This window comes from Temnothorax americanus, unplaced genomic scaffold, assembly GCF_048541705.1.
Source record: "Temnothorax americanus isolate GAGA-0224 unplaced genomic scaffold, ASM4854170v1 Scaffold118, whole genome shotgun sequence".
Taxonomy (NCBI): domain Eukaryota; kingdom Metazoa; phylum Arthropoda; class Insecta; order Hymenoptera; family Formicidae; genus Temnothorax; species Temnothorax americanus.
Window position 1 is genome coordinate 305925 of NW_027509251.1, and position 21297 is coordinate 327221.

General features: G+C 36.2%; 2 protein-coding genes across 8 annotated transcripts in view; one reads left to right on the forward strand and one right to left on the reverse strand.

The window, feature by feature from the left end:
• LOC143908850 (uncharacterized) overlaps positions 1–9294 on the forward strand; it is a 50038-nt gene extending 40744 nt beyond the window's left edge. For all 3 annotated transcript variants that reach the window (XM_077426679.1, XM_077426680.1, XM_077426678.1), the window contains 3 exons: positions 2598–2896; positions 4043–4261; positions 4696–9294. In XM_077426679.1, coding sequence (XP_077282805.1) covers positions 2598–2896; positions 4043–4261; positions 4696–4734 — 557 coding nt within the window. In that variant the 3' untranslated portion in view covers positions 4735–9294. The remainder of the gene's footprint in view (positions 1–2597; positions 2897–4042; positions 4262–4695) is intronic.
• A 1917-nt stretch (positions 9295–11211) lies between these two features.
• Positions 11212–19300, reverse strand: Mon2 (Mon2 homolog, regulator of endosome-to-Golgi trafficking). 5 transcript variants are annotated; one of them, XR_013260274.1, is made up of 16 exons: positions 18739–19300; positions 18230–18361; positions 17948–18130; positions 17607–17843; positions 17388–17513; positions 17013–17210; positions 16686–16932; positions 16312–16465; positions 15983–16225; positions 15615–15901; positions 13199–15530; positions 12908–13092; positions 12576–12819; positions 12364–12446; positions 12056–12285; positions 11212–11985 (listed from the first exon to the last, which is right to left on the reverse strand). XR_013260274.1 is itself a non-coding variant. In XM_077426677.1 (15 exons), the coding sequence occupies exons 1-15, from the start codon at positions 18874–18876 to the stop codon at positions 12116–12118; spliced, it is 4911 nt and encodes a 1636-aa protein (XP_077282803.1). In that variant the 5' UTR covers positions 18877–19300; the 3' UTR covers positions 11212–12115. The 5 variants fall into 5 exon arrangements, 4 of the variants coding, with proteins under 4 accessions (XP_077282803.1, XP_077282800.1, XP_077282802.1 ...); XM_077426677.1 differs by having other exon boundaries at positions 11212–12285; positions 16312–16417; XM_077426674.1 differs by having other exon boundaries at positions 11212–12285; positions 16312–16462.
• Between the last annotated feature and the right edge of the window lie 1997 nt (positions 19301–21297).

Sequence of the window (21297 nt, forward strand, 5' to 3'; positions counted from 1 at the left end):
TTTGAAGTGTGTAAGTAGAAATTTGCACATTGTTTTCTCATAGTTTTTAGGTGTGCAAGTAGAAACCTGCACATTGCTTCCTTATAGTTTTTAAGTGTCCAAGTAGAAACCTCCATATTGCTTCCTTATAGTTTTTAAGTGTGCAAGTAGAAGCCTTCGCTCACAAAGCTTCCTCTATGAGGAAGCCAAAACAATAAAATACTAATAATTATACATCGAATAAAATACAGGCTTCGTTATAGAGGAGCTTAGTGAGCGAAGGCTTCTACTTGCACACTTAAAAACTATAAGGAAGCAATATGGAGGTTTCTACTTGAACACTTAAAAACTATAAGAAAGCAATGTGCAGGTTTCTACTTGCACACCTAAAAACTATGAGAAAACAATGTGCAAATTTCTACTTACACACTTCAAAACTATGAGGAAGCAATGTGCAAGTTTCTACTTATTTTTTTATCATAACTCTTTCTGTTATTTTTTTTAAATAATATTTTAGCACAATGTGTTAGCACAACTTAGCACAACTCAGCACAATCGAAAAAATTGAAAAAAAAACGAAAAGTGGGGGGGCTAACCTAAAAATTCGTTTTTTTTTTATTTTCTTTTGTATTTTTCATATTATGGTTATAATATTCGAGCACAATATAGCACAAACCTAGCACAATTCAGCACAACCGTGAAAATATGTTAATTCTAAAAGTGGGGGGCTAACTTTTAATAAGTGATAAATTAAGTTTCTCTTAGCTGCGGCGTATATACCGGAGTTACCCTATATATAATTCAATAAAGAAAAATATATTCTTTTTATTCAAAAATAATTTTTATTAATGGAAAACAAAAAATATTGGATAGAGAATAACAGTACTTTTAAACCAACAACAATCATATCATAAAGACAGTTTATACTCTTATTTTAAAATTCAATATTCTCTACACAAATAACGTTGATTCAATTTTACTATGTTACAATGAAGAAAAAAAGAAATACTTATCATCAAAATAATCATATTGTACTCTTTATGTGACAATTATAATATTCAAATGAAATTATAATGTTCTTGAAATATACAAGAATATAAAACTCTTTCAAGAAAATTATATATTCTCGCTTATACATATATGAAACAATGATTGTGTTGATTTGAATATATTTGTCTTAATTAAAGACTAATTTTTTTCTGTGTGACCTCAAAAGTGATCTGAAATCAGCAAGGAAATCAATATCAATATTTTTTTTTTATTTATTAAAGTTATAGTTATCGATTCACTGAGCGGATTAAAAAAAAAACAATATATTTCGCAATATTAAAAAGTTTTAAAAAATCAAATTTAATCTTTTCACTAAAAAATTCGAGTATGTTATTAATTAAATTAATTACTATGCGTTAATTAAAATAATTCATCATGTGAGATATGGGCAATTTACTATAATCTAAAAAGAGAGAGAAAGAGAAAGAAAGAGACAGGGAGAGAATCAATTAAACTATAATTAAAAGCTGCTAAAATTAAATTATTCCGTTATTTATCTTTGCATTTATGCACACACTATGGCGCCAGTAACGCGGTAAACTCATTTATAATCATTCTCTAATTTTTAACTTTAAGCATAATGTTTACTTTTCACGATTGCTCGGGAATCTTTTGTCAAGTATTAATAGTCACATTATATTTATTTTTACTATCTGGTTGAGTATATTTAAGCTCGAGAGGTATCGTATTTAAATATCGACGGTTGTTCAATCATATATATTTCACACAATCACCGTACCGTGAATTATAGTTTAGCAGGTAATTAACTCACTGCGTTTACACAAACGCGAAAACAGAGCTCAAGCTCGATTAACATCTAATTTACACGCAAGAGATGTACGCCCCGATGCCACCAACTACGAAATTCGTGACACCTTTTCGCCCACGTGAAACGTCAGCGTCCTTTTCAAAACCCCTTTCATCCGTCGAAGCCCGCAATACACAGGCTTCTTGACCTGATATCACTCATTTCCACCCATGTGGCGAACGCACATGTAGTTCACGACGATTTTAATCACGATCGTAATATGTTATGTCGCGTACGACTGTTGTTCCAAAAACGTGAGCCGTTAATTTAAAATAGTTTTCAACTGATTTGTTTTGAGAGAGAAACGTCAACTTTCTTTCCTGTAGGAACCAATTCTGCGAACATTAATTAACCGGTGATTTAACAAGGTCCCTGTCTTTTTCTGAAAACCAAACAAAAGAGCAAAACAATTCCATCTGCCTCAGATAATTTTCAATTAATATTCATGAGATCCCAGATAATAGATAAATATTTTGGTATAAAAGAATACGTTTCCTTAGAAATCTTTTCTACTCAGCAAGACTCGCATCATAACAAAGCTTAATTAAATATAATTAAAAATGCTTCTTGCATGTATCTGTCGAACAGTTCATGGCTTTCTTCGCTATGGATTCTTCGCTCTCGCGGCGTTATTGATTTTCACGCAATGAGGGGGACAGTTTTTTGCGTCGCGCAAAATGGCATTTACAGAAAAGAGACTGATGCAAAGAGGGCCGATAGGCAGAAAGTGAAGAATTATATGTATAATGATAATTCGCAGGGAGACATGCCGGACGACCGCGTAGCCGGGCCGCCGGAGGTGCACCGATTTACGGAAGGATGGTGCACAAGGCCCCGGCAGGAAACAGATTGCGAAACGCGATGCGGATGTCGCCTGCGCGTATGAAGATCATCGAGAACCTCTCGCGACATTTCGGGACCGTGAACACAGGCCCGTACACGCCGAACAATCGTCGCACTAGCTTCCGCGTCGGCGGTATCTCGCCGCAGGTTCCTCAAGCCGGTAGTTTCGAAACGCTCAAAAATCTCCTCCAGGCTGAGAGAGCACGTGAATTACAGGTCAGTGTCACCTTAATTGAGTTTTCTTTTAAGGGGTTAAACCACTGTAAGCACGAAAAAAATAGGCATATTTCGAGAATTTTTTTTGCGCAATAAAGAGATCAATCAAAGTTCTGTAAAATGAGATTTATAATTCTAGTAATGAAGTACAAAAAATATTTTTTTCAACTTCGTTTATGACAAAATGGCGGCTGCGCAGCATTTCTCCGTCGGTGCCTTTTTTTCCACGGCCGGAAACCTAACTCCCACAATTTTTGACCTGGAACAAAAAACTTTGGTACTTCATTACTAGAATTATAAATCCCGCTTTACAGAATTTCAATTGATCTTTTTATTGCGCAAAAAAAAATTCCCGAAAAATGCCTATTTTTTTCGTGCTCTACAGTGGTTTAACCCCTTAATGCTTCTTGGACACTTATCATCATAAAAATTTCTGTTTAATTTGCTGCTCTCTAAATCTCAGAGTGATTACGATAGTCACTCCAGATTACTCCAAAAGAGAGGGTTGTCACTCTAATTTGAGTAAATACGAGCACTCATGAGGTAGGAGTAAATTTTTCACTCAAATTTTTAAAGCGGCTACTCTACCGGAGTGATACGATCGCACTCTAAAAGTCTCTAAAGCTATAGTAAATCACGATTCACTAAAGATCGACTGAAAAACTAAAAGAGTGAAATTTTTCACTCAAAATTGTAGAGTGACATAATTCACTCCTATGAACACCGATCTACTGCACACGAAAAGAGTGCCCTTTTACTCAAATGGAGTGCAATTTTACTCCAACTTATAGAGCACAATTTTACTCTTTCTTAGAGTGGCGAATCACTCGAAGTACACAGGCTCAATTTTCACTTTTCATTACACTTGCATTTCACTTGTTTTGAGTGATATTTCACTCTTCAACTTTTAAAGAGTATACTTTGTAAAATGGCTGGTATGTTAATTATCTCGAAAGATTTTTCGTAGAAACGATATCACTATATCCATAAAGAGAAGATTCGACATTATATATCTTCTTATATGAGTTGCATTATATTATCAGGTCGCATTATCAAAAAAATATTTATTTCTAACCAATTCATTCTTATATTTATTCTTAATACACTATATATATGCAAATATCGGTTAAATAATATGTGCTTCAGGAGCAACATTTAGCCGAAGAGATGATAGCGAAAGCCGCCGCTTTCAGAGAGGGTAAAGATCAAATAAACGAAGAGCAACATCTGAAACAACAATCGCGAAAGCAATTCTCCAACCCATCGCTCCAATCCACACTCCTAGAAATGACACCAAAAGTCAATTACGATTACAATCAACGCGGGCGTTATAACAACGCGCCTAACATTGGTCAAGCTTGGTCGGTAAGTTCTTTTACCTCTACGTAAAATTTATATAAGAAACTTTCTCAGAGTTTCTCCACCACTCCTTCTTCTAACTTTTCCCAAATCTGACGTTGCAGTATAATCTCTAATCTATAGATTCAATTAAGTTTTATTGTGTGTGTAATCACTTCTTTCCAAATTCTCTCTTCCTCTTCTCGAGTTCTAACATACTTAAATCCTGTAGATCGCGCGTAATATTTGGTTTCGCATTTACGACTTCTATGTTTATTAAGTCCCCACCATGTCCAAAATCGGAACATAAGACGTCTTAATGATGTCTTTAAGACATCTTATGTCCCGATTTTGGACATACATGCTGTATAGATTCTTAAATTAAAACGTTGTTATATCGCATTATTTTACAAATTTATCGCCTTCACAACCTGAGATCGCGTACATTTTCTTTTTCGCAGAGGAGCGGACCTCTTTCGCGAGAATACATGTTACCTTAGTATGCTGCGAACTGTTGCGAGGAAACGATACAAATCCGAAAACTGCCGCGTGCATACTAGTGTTTGTGACTGCTCTGTAACCGACGACGCAGCTGCAGCCGGTTGCAGCTGTCATCACCGAAGCTGCGACTGCAAGAAAATAAGCGACGACGCACTCATCTCGAAGATCGCGCGCATTTTGAGAAACCTGTAGCACCTGTATCTCCGCGCGAACCTTTAAATCTTTGTGTCAACGATACGTAAGTGCAAATCAGAAATTTCAATCCAATATCGGCCAATGTCGAGAAATCGACATCCTGCAGCTGCGAAAAGGGCAGTCCTCTTCCGCATCGAGAGTTTTAATCCTAAATGGATTCTAGGAAAGGAAATGTGTATCAGAAACGGATTGAATGTAATCTCTATTGAGTTGAAAACTTCAAAAAGTTATATTTCCTAAATACATCTGAATATCGCACGCATATCTCTATAACGCAAATAGCATTAAAAATATAAAATTGAATATTAAATGCATGAAATAAATTTTCTTTACATATCGGGTCAATATCATTGACGATGTGCATGCGTTTCTTTCATAATTTGTGCAGTTCGATGTTTCGCAACGGCATCAAAGCGAGTAATTTGACATAAAACGGCATGTTTTCGTCGGTTTAAGTTTCTCCGCGTTTGAAATTTGTAAGGTATAAAACATCAGGGAGAAAAAAAGATGAATATTACAGTAGATTTCCTAAATTTACATACAACAATTGTATGATTGGAGAAACTCAGAAAAAGCAAACTTCCCCTAAAAGCTACAAATTTTTCTTGCAGTTTTAAATCTCTCTCTCTCTCTCTCTCTCTCTCTCTCTCTCTCTCCCCCTCCCTCCCTCCTCTCTCTCTCTCTCCCCTTCCCTCCCTCCTCTCTCTCTCTTGAAATCCGGCTTGTATAGGTCAAAAATGATAGAAATTTGTTCAGTTACTTATTTCAAATAAAATACCTCAATAAGTTTAATTTCACAGAAAAGTGAACTATTCGCCGTTGTTTTTTTTTTTATAATAATCTTTTTATATCTTTTGTTAAGTGAGGCGCAGTTTGTTTAAAATATTAAATCGGATTTCAAAAGTATGCCGTAGACGCCAGAAAATCGCCCGTCGAGTACATTGCGAAAAAACTCGAAAACGCAAATGCGATTCAACATTCAACGCGCAGTTGCATTGACTGAATCATTTATACAGCTTCCACGTGCAGAATTTTAATACTATTCAGGAAAGAAAACGTCACTTGGAGAACATCGGACATTTGATGTTGTTAAGTGAAAAACTGTGGCGCACGTCATAGCAATCATTCCGTCTAAGATCAGTTTAATTATATAATAAGTGGTTGTATATTTTGATTTGTTAATATTGTTTCTACGTTAAATATTTATTATTCAAATAATTTACATAAATATAATGTAAAATCATATTATTTATCATTCTATATAATATGATTATTCTAGTTTAATTTTGTAAAATATGCGTTTTATTTTTATTAGTTCGTTGTATTGTGAAAGAGAGATATTCGTTGCATGGTTCGATACTCAATTTAAATACGGCGAAATATTCTCGGGGATGTTTGCATGTAAATGTTTGCAGCTGTGCCAAATAAAATGATCGCATCCCCGCTTCTTTCTAAATATATTTAAAAAAAAAACGGTACTTGGACAATAAACTAGTAAGACTTATATGTAACAAATTTTGACATTGTACATTAACTTAATGTAAGAAGCTCTAGTATATTCTTCGATAATCCATCAAAATGAGTATTATATTGTGCCGATGTATATTGGAAACAAAAGACAATAATTATTCTTAAGAAAAGGTTTGTGCGTACAATACTTCTGTGTTCTTAATACGGATACATGACTATATAAATTGTAGTGAAAGAAAAAAGGAAAAAAACGAGGAAAAAGATTATTTCTAATGTCTTATAAAACAAGATTAAGACAAAGGCTTTTTGCGGGTATAATTGATGCTAGTTGTACGTGCAAGCAATGTTACATCTTGACCCTTAAATGTTTAAATAATGTTCGCATGCATAATGCATGTAAGAATAAAAGGGCAACGTAATGAGGACAATATAAATTGTACGTCTTTCAATATTTTACCTAATAAAATTTTAAATATTTAGTAAATTTGCAATTTTGCCACCTCCTAGGCAAAAAATGCAGCACTGTAATAACGAATGTTGAACAAACAATTAAGAGTTAAAAAATGATCATCTTAATGACAATAAATGTAAAAGTTTCTTGTAATCCTATTTAAAAAAAAAAATTGAAACTGCGTAGGACGACTATTTGTGTGGCTTACTCCGTAGCTCTCATCATGCTGAGTAATAATCACTTTCAGCTTTTGTAGTTCATACAAAAGACATAAATGCGAGAAAAAGCTGGATATAAGATATAACTATTACACATATAATTTGATATTTAACTGACGGCCCGCGCTCTGACCGGGAAAACTTTATACTTGTATATTTGAATACTACATATCTATGTGTACATATATATTATTACCTACACACACGAACACAAATGCACAAACATATCACATGATACACTCTTTGATCCCCAGTTTCTCTTAAAATTTTTGATAAATTTTAATAAACACTAATCAACACAAGATATATTAGCGTGTTTATTGTTTATCATATTAAGATATGTTACGTGCGAATATTTATGGCTATATCCGTTGTCACGGCTGTAATAGATGTGCAGATAAAATAAAATCCAATTGACGTTGTTAAAATAAATATTTGATTTCTTATAAAAACTTAATTTGATACGATTGTTAAAACATATAGTAACAAAAGCTACCGATTTGTAGCTAAAGATATAATATTCTTGCAAAAAGATCCTTTTTCATTTCGGCGTTTTTATCTTTTATTTCGGCAAAATAAAGATCTATTACAGTTGTATACCTTTGATAGGATATTTCATATTTATTCTCGCCGGTTACAATTGACACAGTTAAACCGAAAGCACGTCAATTTTCGCAAATCATTGCTTAGAACTGAAAGTCAAACATTTAATTCTTGTTTCATTATACTCCGTAAATCATTATATAGATTAAGATTTTATGGTAATTAAAACAATTTAATTAATTTTTCATTCAACTGTCGGACGAATGTCACGATTATTGAAGAAATTACAAATTATCCAATTGACAAACAGTACGTGAGCTCTCGAACTGACTCTTCGCGCGACACCTTGTTCGTCGTGAAATAGACTTCACACAAGAAAGGCTTCTTCAAGAAAGGCTGTTACTTACAATATATCATAGATTGTTTTATAAAATACTGTCGTTAAGGCTGAGGTTCTTAATTGAGACCCAGTGCCTAATATTACAAACTAGAGACTGGTCGAACAATCTCGAGATCAAGATTCGAGCAAGCTGCAAACTTTATTAAAGAGTAAAGATATTAAGCGTATTTATACAAATATTAATGGATCGATTTGAAGTAATTGTCAATCCCCCATTATCTTCCTTCTACGAGGAAGAGAAAAACCTATATACAATGTTACCAATCGCATTTATCTATACCGCTACGACATGTAACTTCTCTAATAACATGGATATTAATAATCTACTCATTCATTATAAAAGGAACAGCATTAAAGTGATATATAAAAGAACATGTGCAGCGGCTCGAATACTTTCCTCTCTGAACTCTTGAAACCTCACACAGTGTGCTTACCTATATTTTATTATTAGATAGTAAAAATTGCCAAATATATAATGACAATAAATTAATCATAGGTGATATTTTAAATCAGGAGAGAGAAAGATGATCTTAAGTACGTTGCATTCTGTAATTGAAATGAAAGACTTGCATATTATTTAAGATATATAAGTGTCACTCTTATACATATAACTCCTATACATATGTATGTATATGTATATATGTGTATATATACAGGGTGAGGAATTTAAATTGAGACACTTGAATATCTTGAAAAGAAAGCATTTAAGAAAATTGATTTTACGATTATTTCCCCCTTTAGACAATACAATTTTCGCCTAAAACATTTTTTCTTAAATACTTTTTTTTCAAGATAATCAAGTGTCTCAATTTAAATGTTTTACCCTGTATATATGTATATACATATATATACACACACATAGATATATATCGTTAGCATGCACATGATTCTCGTGCATCTACTCGATAAATTAATGAGACTATACCTTTATCACCGTACTTGATATAGAAAACCTTTATTATTATGGTATAAATTATGTCTATTATAATAATTATAGAAAATTTCAAGCTAAAAGGACAGACAATAATTAACGGTAAAATATATTTAATATTAACAGTTCTTAGAGAATTAAGGCAAAGGAAGGAAAAAAAATCAGCAAAGAAACCGAATAACATATTTACGGTAAATGTACACTTTCTTGTTCCAACACTTCAACATATCTATCGAGCATATACTGCTAATTTTAACTTAAGATTTAATTTGCGCCCCGCTTCTTTGTAATAAGGCAGTATTTTATTTATAATATATACGCGTGAGATATTTTGAAATAAATAAAAATGTATCGAAATCTACTATAATTATTCTTTCTACATATTTTGATATAATGTATACATAATTATTTGTGTGCGCATTTTTTCTAGATAAATTATTGCGACATTTATGTATGCACAAACAATTTAATTTAAAAAATAAGTATAACTGCGTTGATACACAAAATGTGTATTAAGTAGAGAAATGTATTACACACACATTATATCTATTGATGACAAATGCTTACGCATGAACGCGTCATATAACGAAGGCATTAAATTTACTTTGTAGATTAAGCAATAGTTTAGTTCTGTTAAAGTATAGATTACTATAGATCTATATCCTCAAAGACTTTGTGGTTGTTTCGTTATTAAATTTTCTTAATTTTACAGCATACAAAATACCAAAGCAATTATATAAAATCGTTAAATGCTTATTGCTACATAAGCTGGCTCTCGCTATTAAAAATACGTTTAAATTGATGACTAGAATTAATTGTTGTAAATCGAAGTGTATACATGTAAAAAATTACACTTAAAGAAATTAAAGAAACTAGTTAAAGCAACTATTACACGTATAGACAATATCACCTAATTTAAATATATAGTAAATGAGAAATCAAAGCAGTAAGGGTCAGACGCCGATCCTGGGGCGTAAATTCAATAGAATTTATTATTCCTCTTCACATTCCAAACAGTATTCGATACGTTTCGGCTCAGTTTTGAGCCATCTTCAGCCGTTGCAATAAATAAAGCATTCTCACTTCTCTATGGCGAGTTTCATGATTCAACGGTCAGAAACGCAGACCAAAAGATCCATATCTGTAAATATGTCAGGATAAAGTTACAATTTTGAAAAAGAATCTTATGAAACTCACCAATCGGTCTGAGAGCCAGGAAAGGCTGTTTCATAAGATTCTTTTTCAAAATTGTAACTTTATCCTGACATATTTACAGATATGGATCTTTTAGTCTGCGTTTCTGACCGTTGAATCATGAAACTCGCCATAGGGAAGTGAAAACGCTCTATTTATTGCAACGGCTGAAGATGGCTCAAAACTGAGCCAAAACGTATCGAATACTGTTTGGAATGTAAAGAGGAATAATAAATTCTATTGAATTTACGCCCTAGGATCAGCGTCTGACCCTTACTGCCCTGACTTTTCTCATTTATTGAACTTTTGGGGGTCCTTATTTATGATTAAATATATAGATTTGCGCATTTTCTGTCAACTTCTGTCTACCAATTCATAACATTATAAAAATTGAGTCAATTTTAACAAAAATTGTTATAATTTTTACATCTTAATTATCAAAATACTCTTGTTAATTAATGATTTGAAATTTTACTGCAGTAAGATCCACCGAAATTTAAAAAATGATAAAATTTGCATAGCCCAACTTTTCTGCTCATATGGTAATTTAGAAATTATCATTAATATCACATTATTGAAGCTTTGATTTAAATTTAATTTAATCTCTAATCACACTATGAAGAAAAAGCGTAATGCTGACAGACTCTGTATATGTATGCTACATATTATAATGAACGTCCTCATACATACGTGTACTCTGGATTATATTTTATTTATAAATATATGTCTCTCAAGAAATAAAATTTTACATTTCCTTTTTTTCTGGCAATCTTCAATTTAACACCGAGCATGGAATTTTACAAATTAATTTTTAGTGCTTTATTTTTTAAGAATTTTTTGAACATCCAACTAAATGATTCACAAAATTGAAATAAATTCTACACTAATAGACCAATAACTCTTGAATTATTCAATAGACATTTTACATATTGCATTATACATTATGTTATTTTTCAGATAAAACAATTATATGCCCTGTTAATATTCGATTTAATTTAATTTTTCTAAGTATTTAAGATAAGAACATTTATGATTTACATGGATATTGTGGAATCTGAAATGGAAACGCATAAATAATAGCTGCTCAGAAAGAGCTTTATTTAATCTGCATATAGATTTATATTTACATTTTGATAATATAATTTACGACGCCGCGTAATTCGTAAGAATAGTAAATGATAAAATTCTTATGTTATTTATAAAATCACCTCGCATGTGCATCTCAGTGTACATATATATCATATTAATATTTACAACATCGATTAAAAAAGCTGACTTGTACATTTCTCGCTATATACAGCGTTTCCTCCTGTCCTATACTCGGAATAGAAATAACAAACTACGATTGCGCTATTAGAACACATAATTCCTACACTCTCTGGAGAATATTCATTAGTTAATAAATTCTCTTTCACAATTTCATGTACTTCAAACACTTTCTAATTTGTCGTTAATAACTATCTCGAATTTAATTTAATCGGTATAACAATCTTGCAATGTAAATTCCTTGCATTGCTACTGCGTTAGCTAGTTGATAAATCCTCGTAAAGAGAGATCTCTTCTTCGTTATTCTCCCTGACATGATCACGAAGTCAAAAACGGCGAAAATTACGCAAATTTATATAAAATTCCCATGATAAGAGCGTCAATCTACAAAACTCTATTCGCATTTTGATTATTGTACTGCAACGTCGTAAAAATAATATGTATATCGGCAGATGAGCGGAATAAATTGCAGCGATCTAGAAGATTACTTCGCGACTATTAAAATCACGCTTACAACAAAAGACTTATTAACATGATATTTGTTCTACCATTGGAGCGTAATTATGCGGCAAACTCATTTTTCTACACAAAATCAGAAAATCGTTATTTATTTCATCACGCGTTCAGAACGTTACACAAGCAAATTACTCACCCTGTATTTTAACTATTAGTGCAAATCCGCGCTCTCGATGAAAAGAAAAGAATGTATTGGTCAAACGCCATTCGGAGTTGGCGTGCTGTGAACTGGCGCCCGCAATAAATCGTGATATTGTAACAGAGCTTCCCGCAGGGACCTAGATACTTGACCAGAAGTAGTCGCGATCGTGCATTCCACTAAACATGGGTATAATCCGATCAGCTGCTCCCATACCGATCTTTCAACTAATATGTAAACAATCGTTTATTAAGTACATATAACGATGTTACTTCATACAAAATAAATGGGAAATAAAAACGCACCTTTATTGGGAGGCGCTTTTTTGAGTGATACTACAAGAGTGGCAACGGCTTTCAGAACAAACGATATCTCCGACAATCTGTACCTAGAAAAGGTTTCTATAATAAGTACTTAAAATAACCTGCATTTTAAATATAAAATATTCATCAAAATGAAAGATCCGCTGAAATAAAATTAAAATTTCCAGTTTGTCAGAAGTCTTCGGTACTATTACCTAGGCAAAGGGCACTTTCCACTGCGTCTCTCGCTTTCAATGTATCGCCGTAGAACTTCTTGAAATCTGTGCAGAAGGGCTGTAACTGCCAAACGCCCAGCGATTCCACCCTCGTCACTTTCCGAACTATTTTTAAAACTATTTTCCGTGTCGTTGTTCAGTCCGTCTAATAGAGAAAATTGCAACAAAGTCTCGAAGCAAGTTTTCGCGAATTCTTCCCGTAACTTAGTCTCAGCTCCATTCTCTGTGGAAAAAAACAGCATCTCTTTTCATTGAAGAAATATTCAATTCATGAGCAGTTTTCGTAAACAGAGTTTAGATATTATACATACCGATATTTGCTGTGGTAGCCGAATGTATGGAACCTTTATTTAAAAGCATAACGACTCTCAGTATAAATTGATGAGGTATGTGCTGAGAATGTGGTAACACTTCGTCCCTCAATAACTCCATAACTTGGCAATCTACCGCCTCGTCAGCCTGGATCTCCTCTACACCCCGTTCTACATTCAGTACACTGCAATTGACCGAGCAAAATTCCACTTCTTACCATGCTTTCGAAGTAAATAAGATAAAGAATCCGTCAGAGACCTCATAGATTCATCAGAGAGGTGACAGTTTACCTTTTAGGGAATAAGAAATCGTCTAGCGTGCTCGCGAGCTCGAGCCACATGCTCTGGAACTGCTCGGGATATTTTCTGGCGAGCGGCAGCCCGGTGTGCAGGACGGCTAAGAGACTAGTCACGGCCAGTTTCCACGTGGTCGCGGATGGGCACGCGTATTTCATGGCTAGTGGCACGTGCAGCGCTTCCACGATATGCTTCAACACCTGACCGTCGATCACGGCCATCTCGTGCGCAGTCTTCTGGTACAGGCTCACGACCATCGACAGAGCTTTCTCACCAAACGGAACGTAATTCATCGTGACCCAGTCAGCGGACGCACCCCTGACCTGGGAGATGTGCTTCGTGGGTACTTTACCGTAGGTCGGGACTTCGCACGCCAGCTTCGAGAAGCTCAGCAACTGAAGGAATATCAGTACGATCATCATGCGCAAATTCTCCGGGCCGTTTAACGCTTCTTTTTGCAAGAGTTCCATAGAATGCAGCACCTCGTCTTGCAAGTGAGTGAGAACTACGTCGGGCACCGACGGCAAGATGTACGGCGTTGATTCGCCGTGCACCGGAACGGCCACCGCATTTTTCAGGACGATACATAATTTTTGCAGATCGGGACCAGTGAACTTGCTCCTAATGTGCTGAAAAACACCTGGGAATATATGCATCAGCGCAGTTAGGAATGCCTGGGACGGCACATAAGGCTCCGTGTCGCCTTCCTGCGGAGGCGCGGTGCTCTCCATTCCAATATTGAGCCACACGCGCCACGTCACCGTCCATAAGCCTTCCGAGTCGTTCGACTGAATCACCTCGGTACTGTCGCTTCCCTTCGGCTGAAAGAGGATCTCTTGGAATGATTTCAGTGCCGCTAACGATACCTCGTTGTTTTTACTGAGCGCGGAATTCTCGATGAATTCGAGAAGCAATGACCATGCTCGGGGAAAGTCCCCCAACATTTGCAATAGTTGACGTTTCGTATTAAATACCCTGGCTACGCCACTTAACGTTAAAACCTGCGTTTCCGCCCATTGCTTTTGCGCTGTATTTCTGCTATGATGAATAAGTATGTTTCCACTTGTGTCGACCTTTTCGCTGCTAGCTGAGTTCGACAAACTTCTCACTTTATCTAGCAGTGGAAACAATACTTGCCAGAGCACAGCCTGCCACGTCGGTTGATGCAGGAGGCTACCGTGTGCGGATATGGTGGAGAATAGGGTTTGACTTGCCGATTTGCGTACAGCCGGTCGCGAATCAACGCATAGATCTCCCAGTCTTGCGTAGAGACACATCCAGAGTTTATCAAATGGTGGCATGTTCGTTGTACCAGGAAAGTCGGGAAATACTGATGACGAGTCCCCGCGCAAGCAAACACACAATTTTTCTTGGTTCTGATAAAAATAGTCGCTTATGTTCCACATTAGACCGACAGCTGTGAGCGAGATGTTCAGTTCTTGTGTCTGCGATCCAAATTTAGCAGCTGTATCGACGCACAGCGGAAGACATCGCCAAGGCATTACCGGTAGAAAGTCGGTTACAACCAACTGTAAACATTGGAAAGCTATGCGTACTAAAGCCTCCCCATGATGATCGGAAACCGCTCCTATAATACCGAGCACTAAAGGCCAGCCATGGTACAGGGTCTCCCCAGCACCGTGAAGCACTTGCAAAACACATTCTAGCTGTCGCTGTCTAACGTCTCCGTGACGCACGGACGATAACTCGGACAATGGCCCTAGCAATAGCGTTTGCAATTTCTGATTGTCGCGAAGTGGCTGCGGGTATTTATGCTGAAGAGCCATCTTGACGAGATACGTAATCGCTTCCACGCCCCATTCTCTCATACGAATGTGCGGATGTTGACAAACTTCTAATAAATGGTTTGTTAATGGTCTCCAAAGTACTTCCACACGTGGTAAGTTGACTAAGCCTGTCTCTAAAAGTTTAGCAACGGCAAACAGAGAAGGTTCACGATTAGAATACGCCAGCTCCATAGCCTCGTGGCTCAGTTTGCACAGGGCATCTATCAAATGATGTAGAGCGACATCATCAAGATGCTGACTACTCTCGAATAATCTACTGAGCATAGCGCTGAGTACAGGTAGATCCGCCATAACCGCGTTCGTCAACACGGCGTTCGGATCAGCTGCGGTTCTTCCAGCTTTCAACGATCCGCCGGTAGAAGGTTTTAGACCAAGTATCCAAACGAGATGTTGAAGAGTAGTAAGTACCAAGTGCCATGCGCTACCGAGTATGCTACCGTGACAATGGGCCAACGACAACAGCGCACGCATGCATTGCAGATTTTTTGCGGTCAACATGACGGGACCTTGATGAGCACCTGAATGTAATTAATGTGATAAAAGATTAATCGAATAATAGCGAGATGTACATAACTGATCGCATAAGCAAATTATTATCCTACCAATTGGTAACGATGCCGTTGGTAGTGGCGTGCCAACGGCCACTACTTGTTGCCTATAATCGGGTTCACCCATTGTCAAGTTGTATTGAAGCGAGTCCTGCTGCCTCGCGGTTGGTATGCCTTGAGGTGCATTGTACAGTACAGTCAAGGCGTAATTAGGCGGTAGAGATGCTTTACATATCGCAGTAATAAAGGCATCGCGTGGTGCTTGCAAGTCCAATTGACCACAAAGAGACGCAAAGGTTTGAATTGCTTTTAAAACATTTTCTGTTGCCGATTCATCCGTGCTGCAAATTTACAGATGCATTTGTACCCTCATATTTTTCGCATATTATATAAAATAGTAATAATTTATGCAAGACTGCTACCTGGCATCTATTAACGGGCTGAGAGCTGCCAATAAACCGCACCAACTAGAGTTTATCAATTGTACATGAAGTTTTCGTTCGGATTCGCTGGGCTGATAAATCTGAGTTTCGCCATTATTATCTTTCGACCCATTTATAGCCAATGCGATCGATCTTATAATGTCTAACAAGCATGCATAAGCTATACTGATTCCATAACCGATCGGTATTTGCGGCGGTTCAACTTTATCCAACATTTCCAAGCTGTGAAAGATAACTGTGCGTTATCATCAATCTTTAATGCTGTCATCGTTATCAAAAAAATGTAATATTATCATAAATTGGCTTACTAAGTTGGCTTAGCTTGTCCACTTGTAAATGTTGCCACTACTGGCAACCAAATACCGCGTGAATAAAAACCGGGTTGAGGCGATACGCCAGGCCCGATAGGCATTCCTGTAAATAATGGTGAACCTGTGTTTTGAGGCATAGTTGTACTTGCTGCTGTTAAAAACAAAAAATTGTCATATAGCATCCCAGAAGAATATAACATACTTCGGATAGTAATAAAAATGTGGAGGATTGAACATTATGCATGCAAAAAGACTTTGAAATAAACGGAACTATTAAAAGTACAGCAAATAACATTATCAAGAGACATAGTAGTGTCTCGCGCCGTGTTAATTTTACAGCCGTTTATCGCGATGATGTAATACATCTGTACCTGTCTGACTCATCATTTGTGGATTTACAAAGAGGCTATGTACATATGCGCCTAAGCTATTAACAATATCTTGAAAAATATTTGTAGCGTGTGGCTTCAAGTCATAACATTCACAGAAGTTTGTCAGCAAATCTGCTTGAACTGTCATTTTGTGCAAAACTTCCAACGCTAAAGCTCTTTGCCAGGTAGGTTTGTCAGGATCCAGAAACTTCACGATTAAGGATAAGAATATTTCACATTCTGTCACCTAAAGCATCGGAATGTGACTTTAACTTATGCTTACAATAAATATCGTACATCATTATGTGTAGATTCAGAAATATTTACCAATAAGGAATGATATTTCTGTATCAAAATCGATACAACTCGCAACAGCCTCATACTAATAGGAAAGTAAGGTTTATCTAAAGGTGTAGCTTGTTGCAAAGATGCTGGTACTGAATTACGATACTTGATGTTAGGCGAAAACAGTTTTATCACAAGTGCACACACTCTCTCCTTCAGTAAGAAGCTAAACTCTGGGTGCTAAAAAAATTATATTTTTATAATATATAATCTTTACACACACACACACACACACACACACACACACACACACACACACACACACACACACACACACACACACATAACTATATGAAAGATCTTGTTAAAATATAATTTTCCTATCTCTTAAAAATACAAATCTCTCAGATCATTTACCTTAAAAAAGACCGATGAAAAGTTTGTTAAAACCGATTCTAGCAGTTCCAAACCAAAAGTTCTAGTCATTTCAGTAATGCCTATTAGCCAGTATGGTTGATCGGCATTCACCAATTGTACTAGATCCTAAAATCAAATATACAAAATAATAAGCCATAATATTATATTCTATGTATAAATTTACATAATTACATAAGCATTACGTAAATAAAAAAACACCTGAAACATCAAATATGCATCTGCAGCGCAAGGGCCGAGACCTTTAGGCGCTTGATTTGTTGGAATTTTTAGTTCCTCTAAATTCACTTCATCAGACTCTGGCTGATCAGGATTCAGCCCATCCTCGGCAACTACTCTTTCAAACACCAAAGACACTAATTGCCTTACAGTAGCACCAGCTGTGTTTATCGTTGTACAGTCTTTTGTAAAATGTAACCGAAAACAAAGCACCAAGTTCTGAAAAGACAATTTTAAATAAAATATCAAGGATGTTATTGAACAGAGATAAAAAGATATTGATAAAAAGAGATAAAAAAAGATACACATAAATGGATACTTACTCTCGCCAAGGTATCTCCATGCACCACGGCATTACTTGTAAGCAACAGCGTTACAGTCTGCAAAACTTTAACTTCCTCCGTACCTGATTCCATCAACAACCACAAAGTATCAGTAATATATCGAGCACCTTTCTGATCTACCGCTTGCTGCGTTATTAACCTCTGCATCATGCCCAGGCAAAACTGGAAAACAGTAAAAACTTGTATAATAACATTAATATATAAGATATATAAAATCTAATTTTTTTAAATTAAAGATATAAAGTATAGCTTCTCTGATACCTTGATGATTTTTATGTCCTTACTCTCACACCCTTGAACTAGAGGATAAAGTATTTGATTTACAATATAATATATTGGTGTTCCTGGGTTACTTGAGGCTGTTCTCAACTTAGCGATTCCTTCCTCGCATGACTGTAACAGATACAAGCTATGACAGCTACTATGTTCAAGCAGCAATATGCTATCTTCAGTATAAAGAAATTATTTTAATTCATTATTGTTACTATAATAAACAATAGCATGAGCTATTACATTCTATATCTTTCAATATAACTCGAATACACATACACACACCTCTGTCAGCTTCTAAACTTACAATATACAACTCTACATAGAATATACTAATATTCTATATGAAGAATACATAGATTTTTACAGATCTTTTAGTTTCAAGTTTTAGTTTAAACTTCAATGAGAAACCAAATCAAGACCAAAACTAAACTTTTGGTTTCAAAGTCCAACTGATTTAAGATAACAGATGACAGTCTCATGGCTACGTGGCTACGTACTTCCTTGATTTGCGGGTACTTCTTCTTGGTCTCTGAGGCGAGTACCTTGAGGTCCGACTGCAGGGCCTCCAGGAACTTGGAGGCGTTCTCCGAGTTGCTGCCGACGGCGGCGGCAGCGGTGTTCGCCATCACTGACATCGCCACTGTTACTCGAGTCTCTTTAAATTGGCACGGTCTCTGAAACCGGGAGCATGACGACTCACTACCGAGAGGCTAAGCGCCACGGTGTTCAGCCGTCGAACGATGATCGAATTGGTATGCTTCGATTGCTTCGTCACGTCGATCGTCGGTGACGATAATGATAGCGGACAGGCGGTCCATCGAAATCACCCCTTTCGTCCAGTCGCCGTCAATTACATTAGACAGGCTGCTGCGAACGCTCGTAAGTCGCACGTGTCCAACGATTCTCGTTCGAGTACTCAAGATTCACGCAGCTACAACTGGCTAGTGACTACGACTAGGAGCCTCTTGGCAGCGATTGCACGATCAACATACAACTTGACTTGACACGATTGACAGTCCGGAGAGTCCGGAGACCACGTCGGCACGTATGCAAGTATGCAGCCGCGCGGCGCTGCTGCGCTGTCACCGCTAGAATCCCTAGAAGACAGAGGGAGCTTTGAAAGTGACACTAGAGTTTCTCTGGCCAGATCCAGATACTACGTTTACGCGAGCGTTACTTCTGTATTATGCCCGATCTACAATAGCTGTAGTAAGTCTCAAGCTGTAAGAAATTGACCAATTACAGGCGAATGTGAGGAGAATAATCGATTGTGATTGGTCAATTTCTTACATCTTGAGGCTTACTACAGCTTACTACAGCTATTGTAGATCGGGCATTACTTACGATAATTTACCCCTTTACGCGGAGTAAATTATCGTAAGTTACTACAAAATCCCGTTTACGCGAAGGAATTATCGTAAGTTACTACAGAAGTAACGCTCGCGTAAACGTAGTACTAGGCCCAGTTCAACAGTGGCCAGTTCGCTTAACTAGTAGTTAACTTTCACTCTCCGTCTCTATCTAACCTTTGAGTTAAAAAGAGACAGATACTACGTTTACGCGAGCGTTACTTCTGTAGTAACTTACGATATATCACTCGTTTACGCGGAGTAAATTATCGTAAGTTACTACAAAATCCCGTTTACGCGAAGGAATTATCGTAAGTTACTATACAGAAGTAACGCTCGCGTTAATTAAGAGAGTGAAAGTTAACTACTAGTTATGCCCGATCTACAATAGCTGTAGTAAGTCTCAAGCTGTAAGAAATTGACCAATTACAGGCGAATGTGAGGGTGCCATTACATGGAGCGCGGAAACGCGGAAACGCGGAAGCGCGGAACAGAATAGTAACTAGATTCCGCGTTTCCGCGAGTTGAGTCCCGCACGTTTGAACGGAAAAGCGGAATCCGCTATTATCGTGTATGTATGTATGTATGGCTGCGTTTCGATATTCACTGCCAGTACTTAATTAACGCAGCCTATGTATGTACCCTGGCTTGCATATAAGATATACTTCATAATAACCATCAACATGATGTTTGGATCTATAATATTATACTGCCACTTTTATTAAATAATAAAGTAATCGAAGAGTATGTGTAAAAGCTTTTTTTTCAATGTGATTAAACAACTCCGAAATTTGATGGAGTATACTGTATCCGCGTTGACAACGGATTTTGACGCGTTCGTTCCGCGAGTTTGTTTCTCCTTATATTACATGGAGCACAATTTGCGCGGAAAAGCGGAACAGTATAGTGACAAATAGACATTTGTATTCATTTCTTAAAATTGTGTTCACTTAATTCATTGCAATTTTTATTAATATGCTTATCTTTTCAGCTTATCTATTGAATACAAGCATTTTAATCAATAAATACCGTTAAAAATTAATATTTTATAATTCTCCGTTCCGCTTTTCCGCTCAAAATATGCTCCATGTAATATTAAGGCATTCAAAACAGACGGAACGGATCGACGGAAATCTAGTAAATTTTGTCTTCCGCGCTTCCGCGTTTCCGCGTTTCCGCGCTCCATGTAATGGCACCCTCAGGAGAATAATCGACTGTGATTGGTCAATTTCTTACATCTTGAGGCTTACTACAGCTTACTACAGCTATTGTAGATCGGGCATTAAGCTAACTGGCCACTGTTGAACTGGGCCTAATAAATACTACGTTTACGCGAGCGTTACTTCTGTAGTAAGTTACAGTTAACAGCAAAAGTAAAAGTTATTAGCAAACCAAAATTATACTTTTAACAACGAGGGAAGAAGGAAAATAAAAATTTCTGTAGTAAACTTGAGATAAATATGTATTTTATTTTAATACAAGAAACTTTTTTTCTGAAGTATACGTATAATTATGTTGTATGAAAATCAATTTATACTCCGATAGGAAAATTACACAAATATTGTACAATAATTGCATCATTTTATTGACAGGAATTTTACAATTATTGCGCTAAGATGATTACTCATAACGCTGCTTTTTTGCTGAAATACTATTTAGAAATAAATTGTGCAAATATTTATTAATATTTGCACAACGGTCTAAATT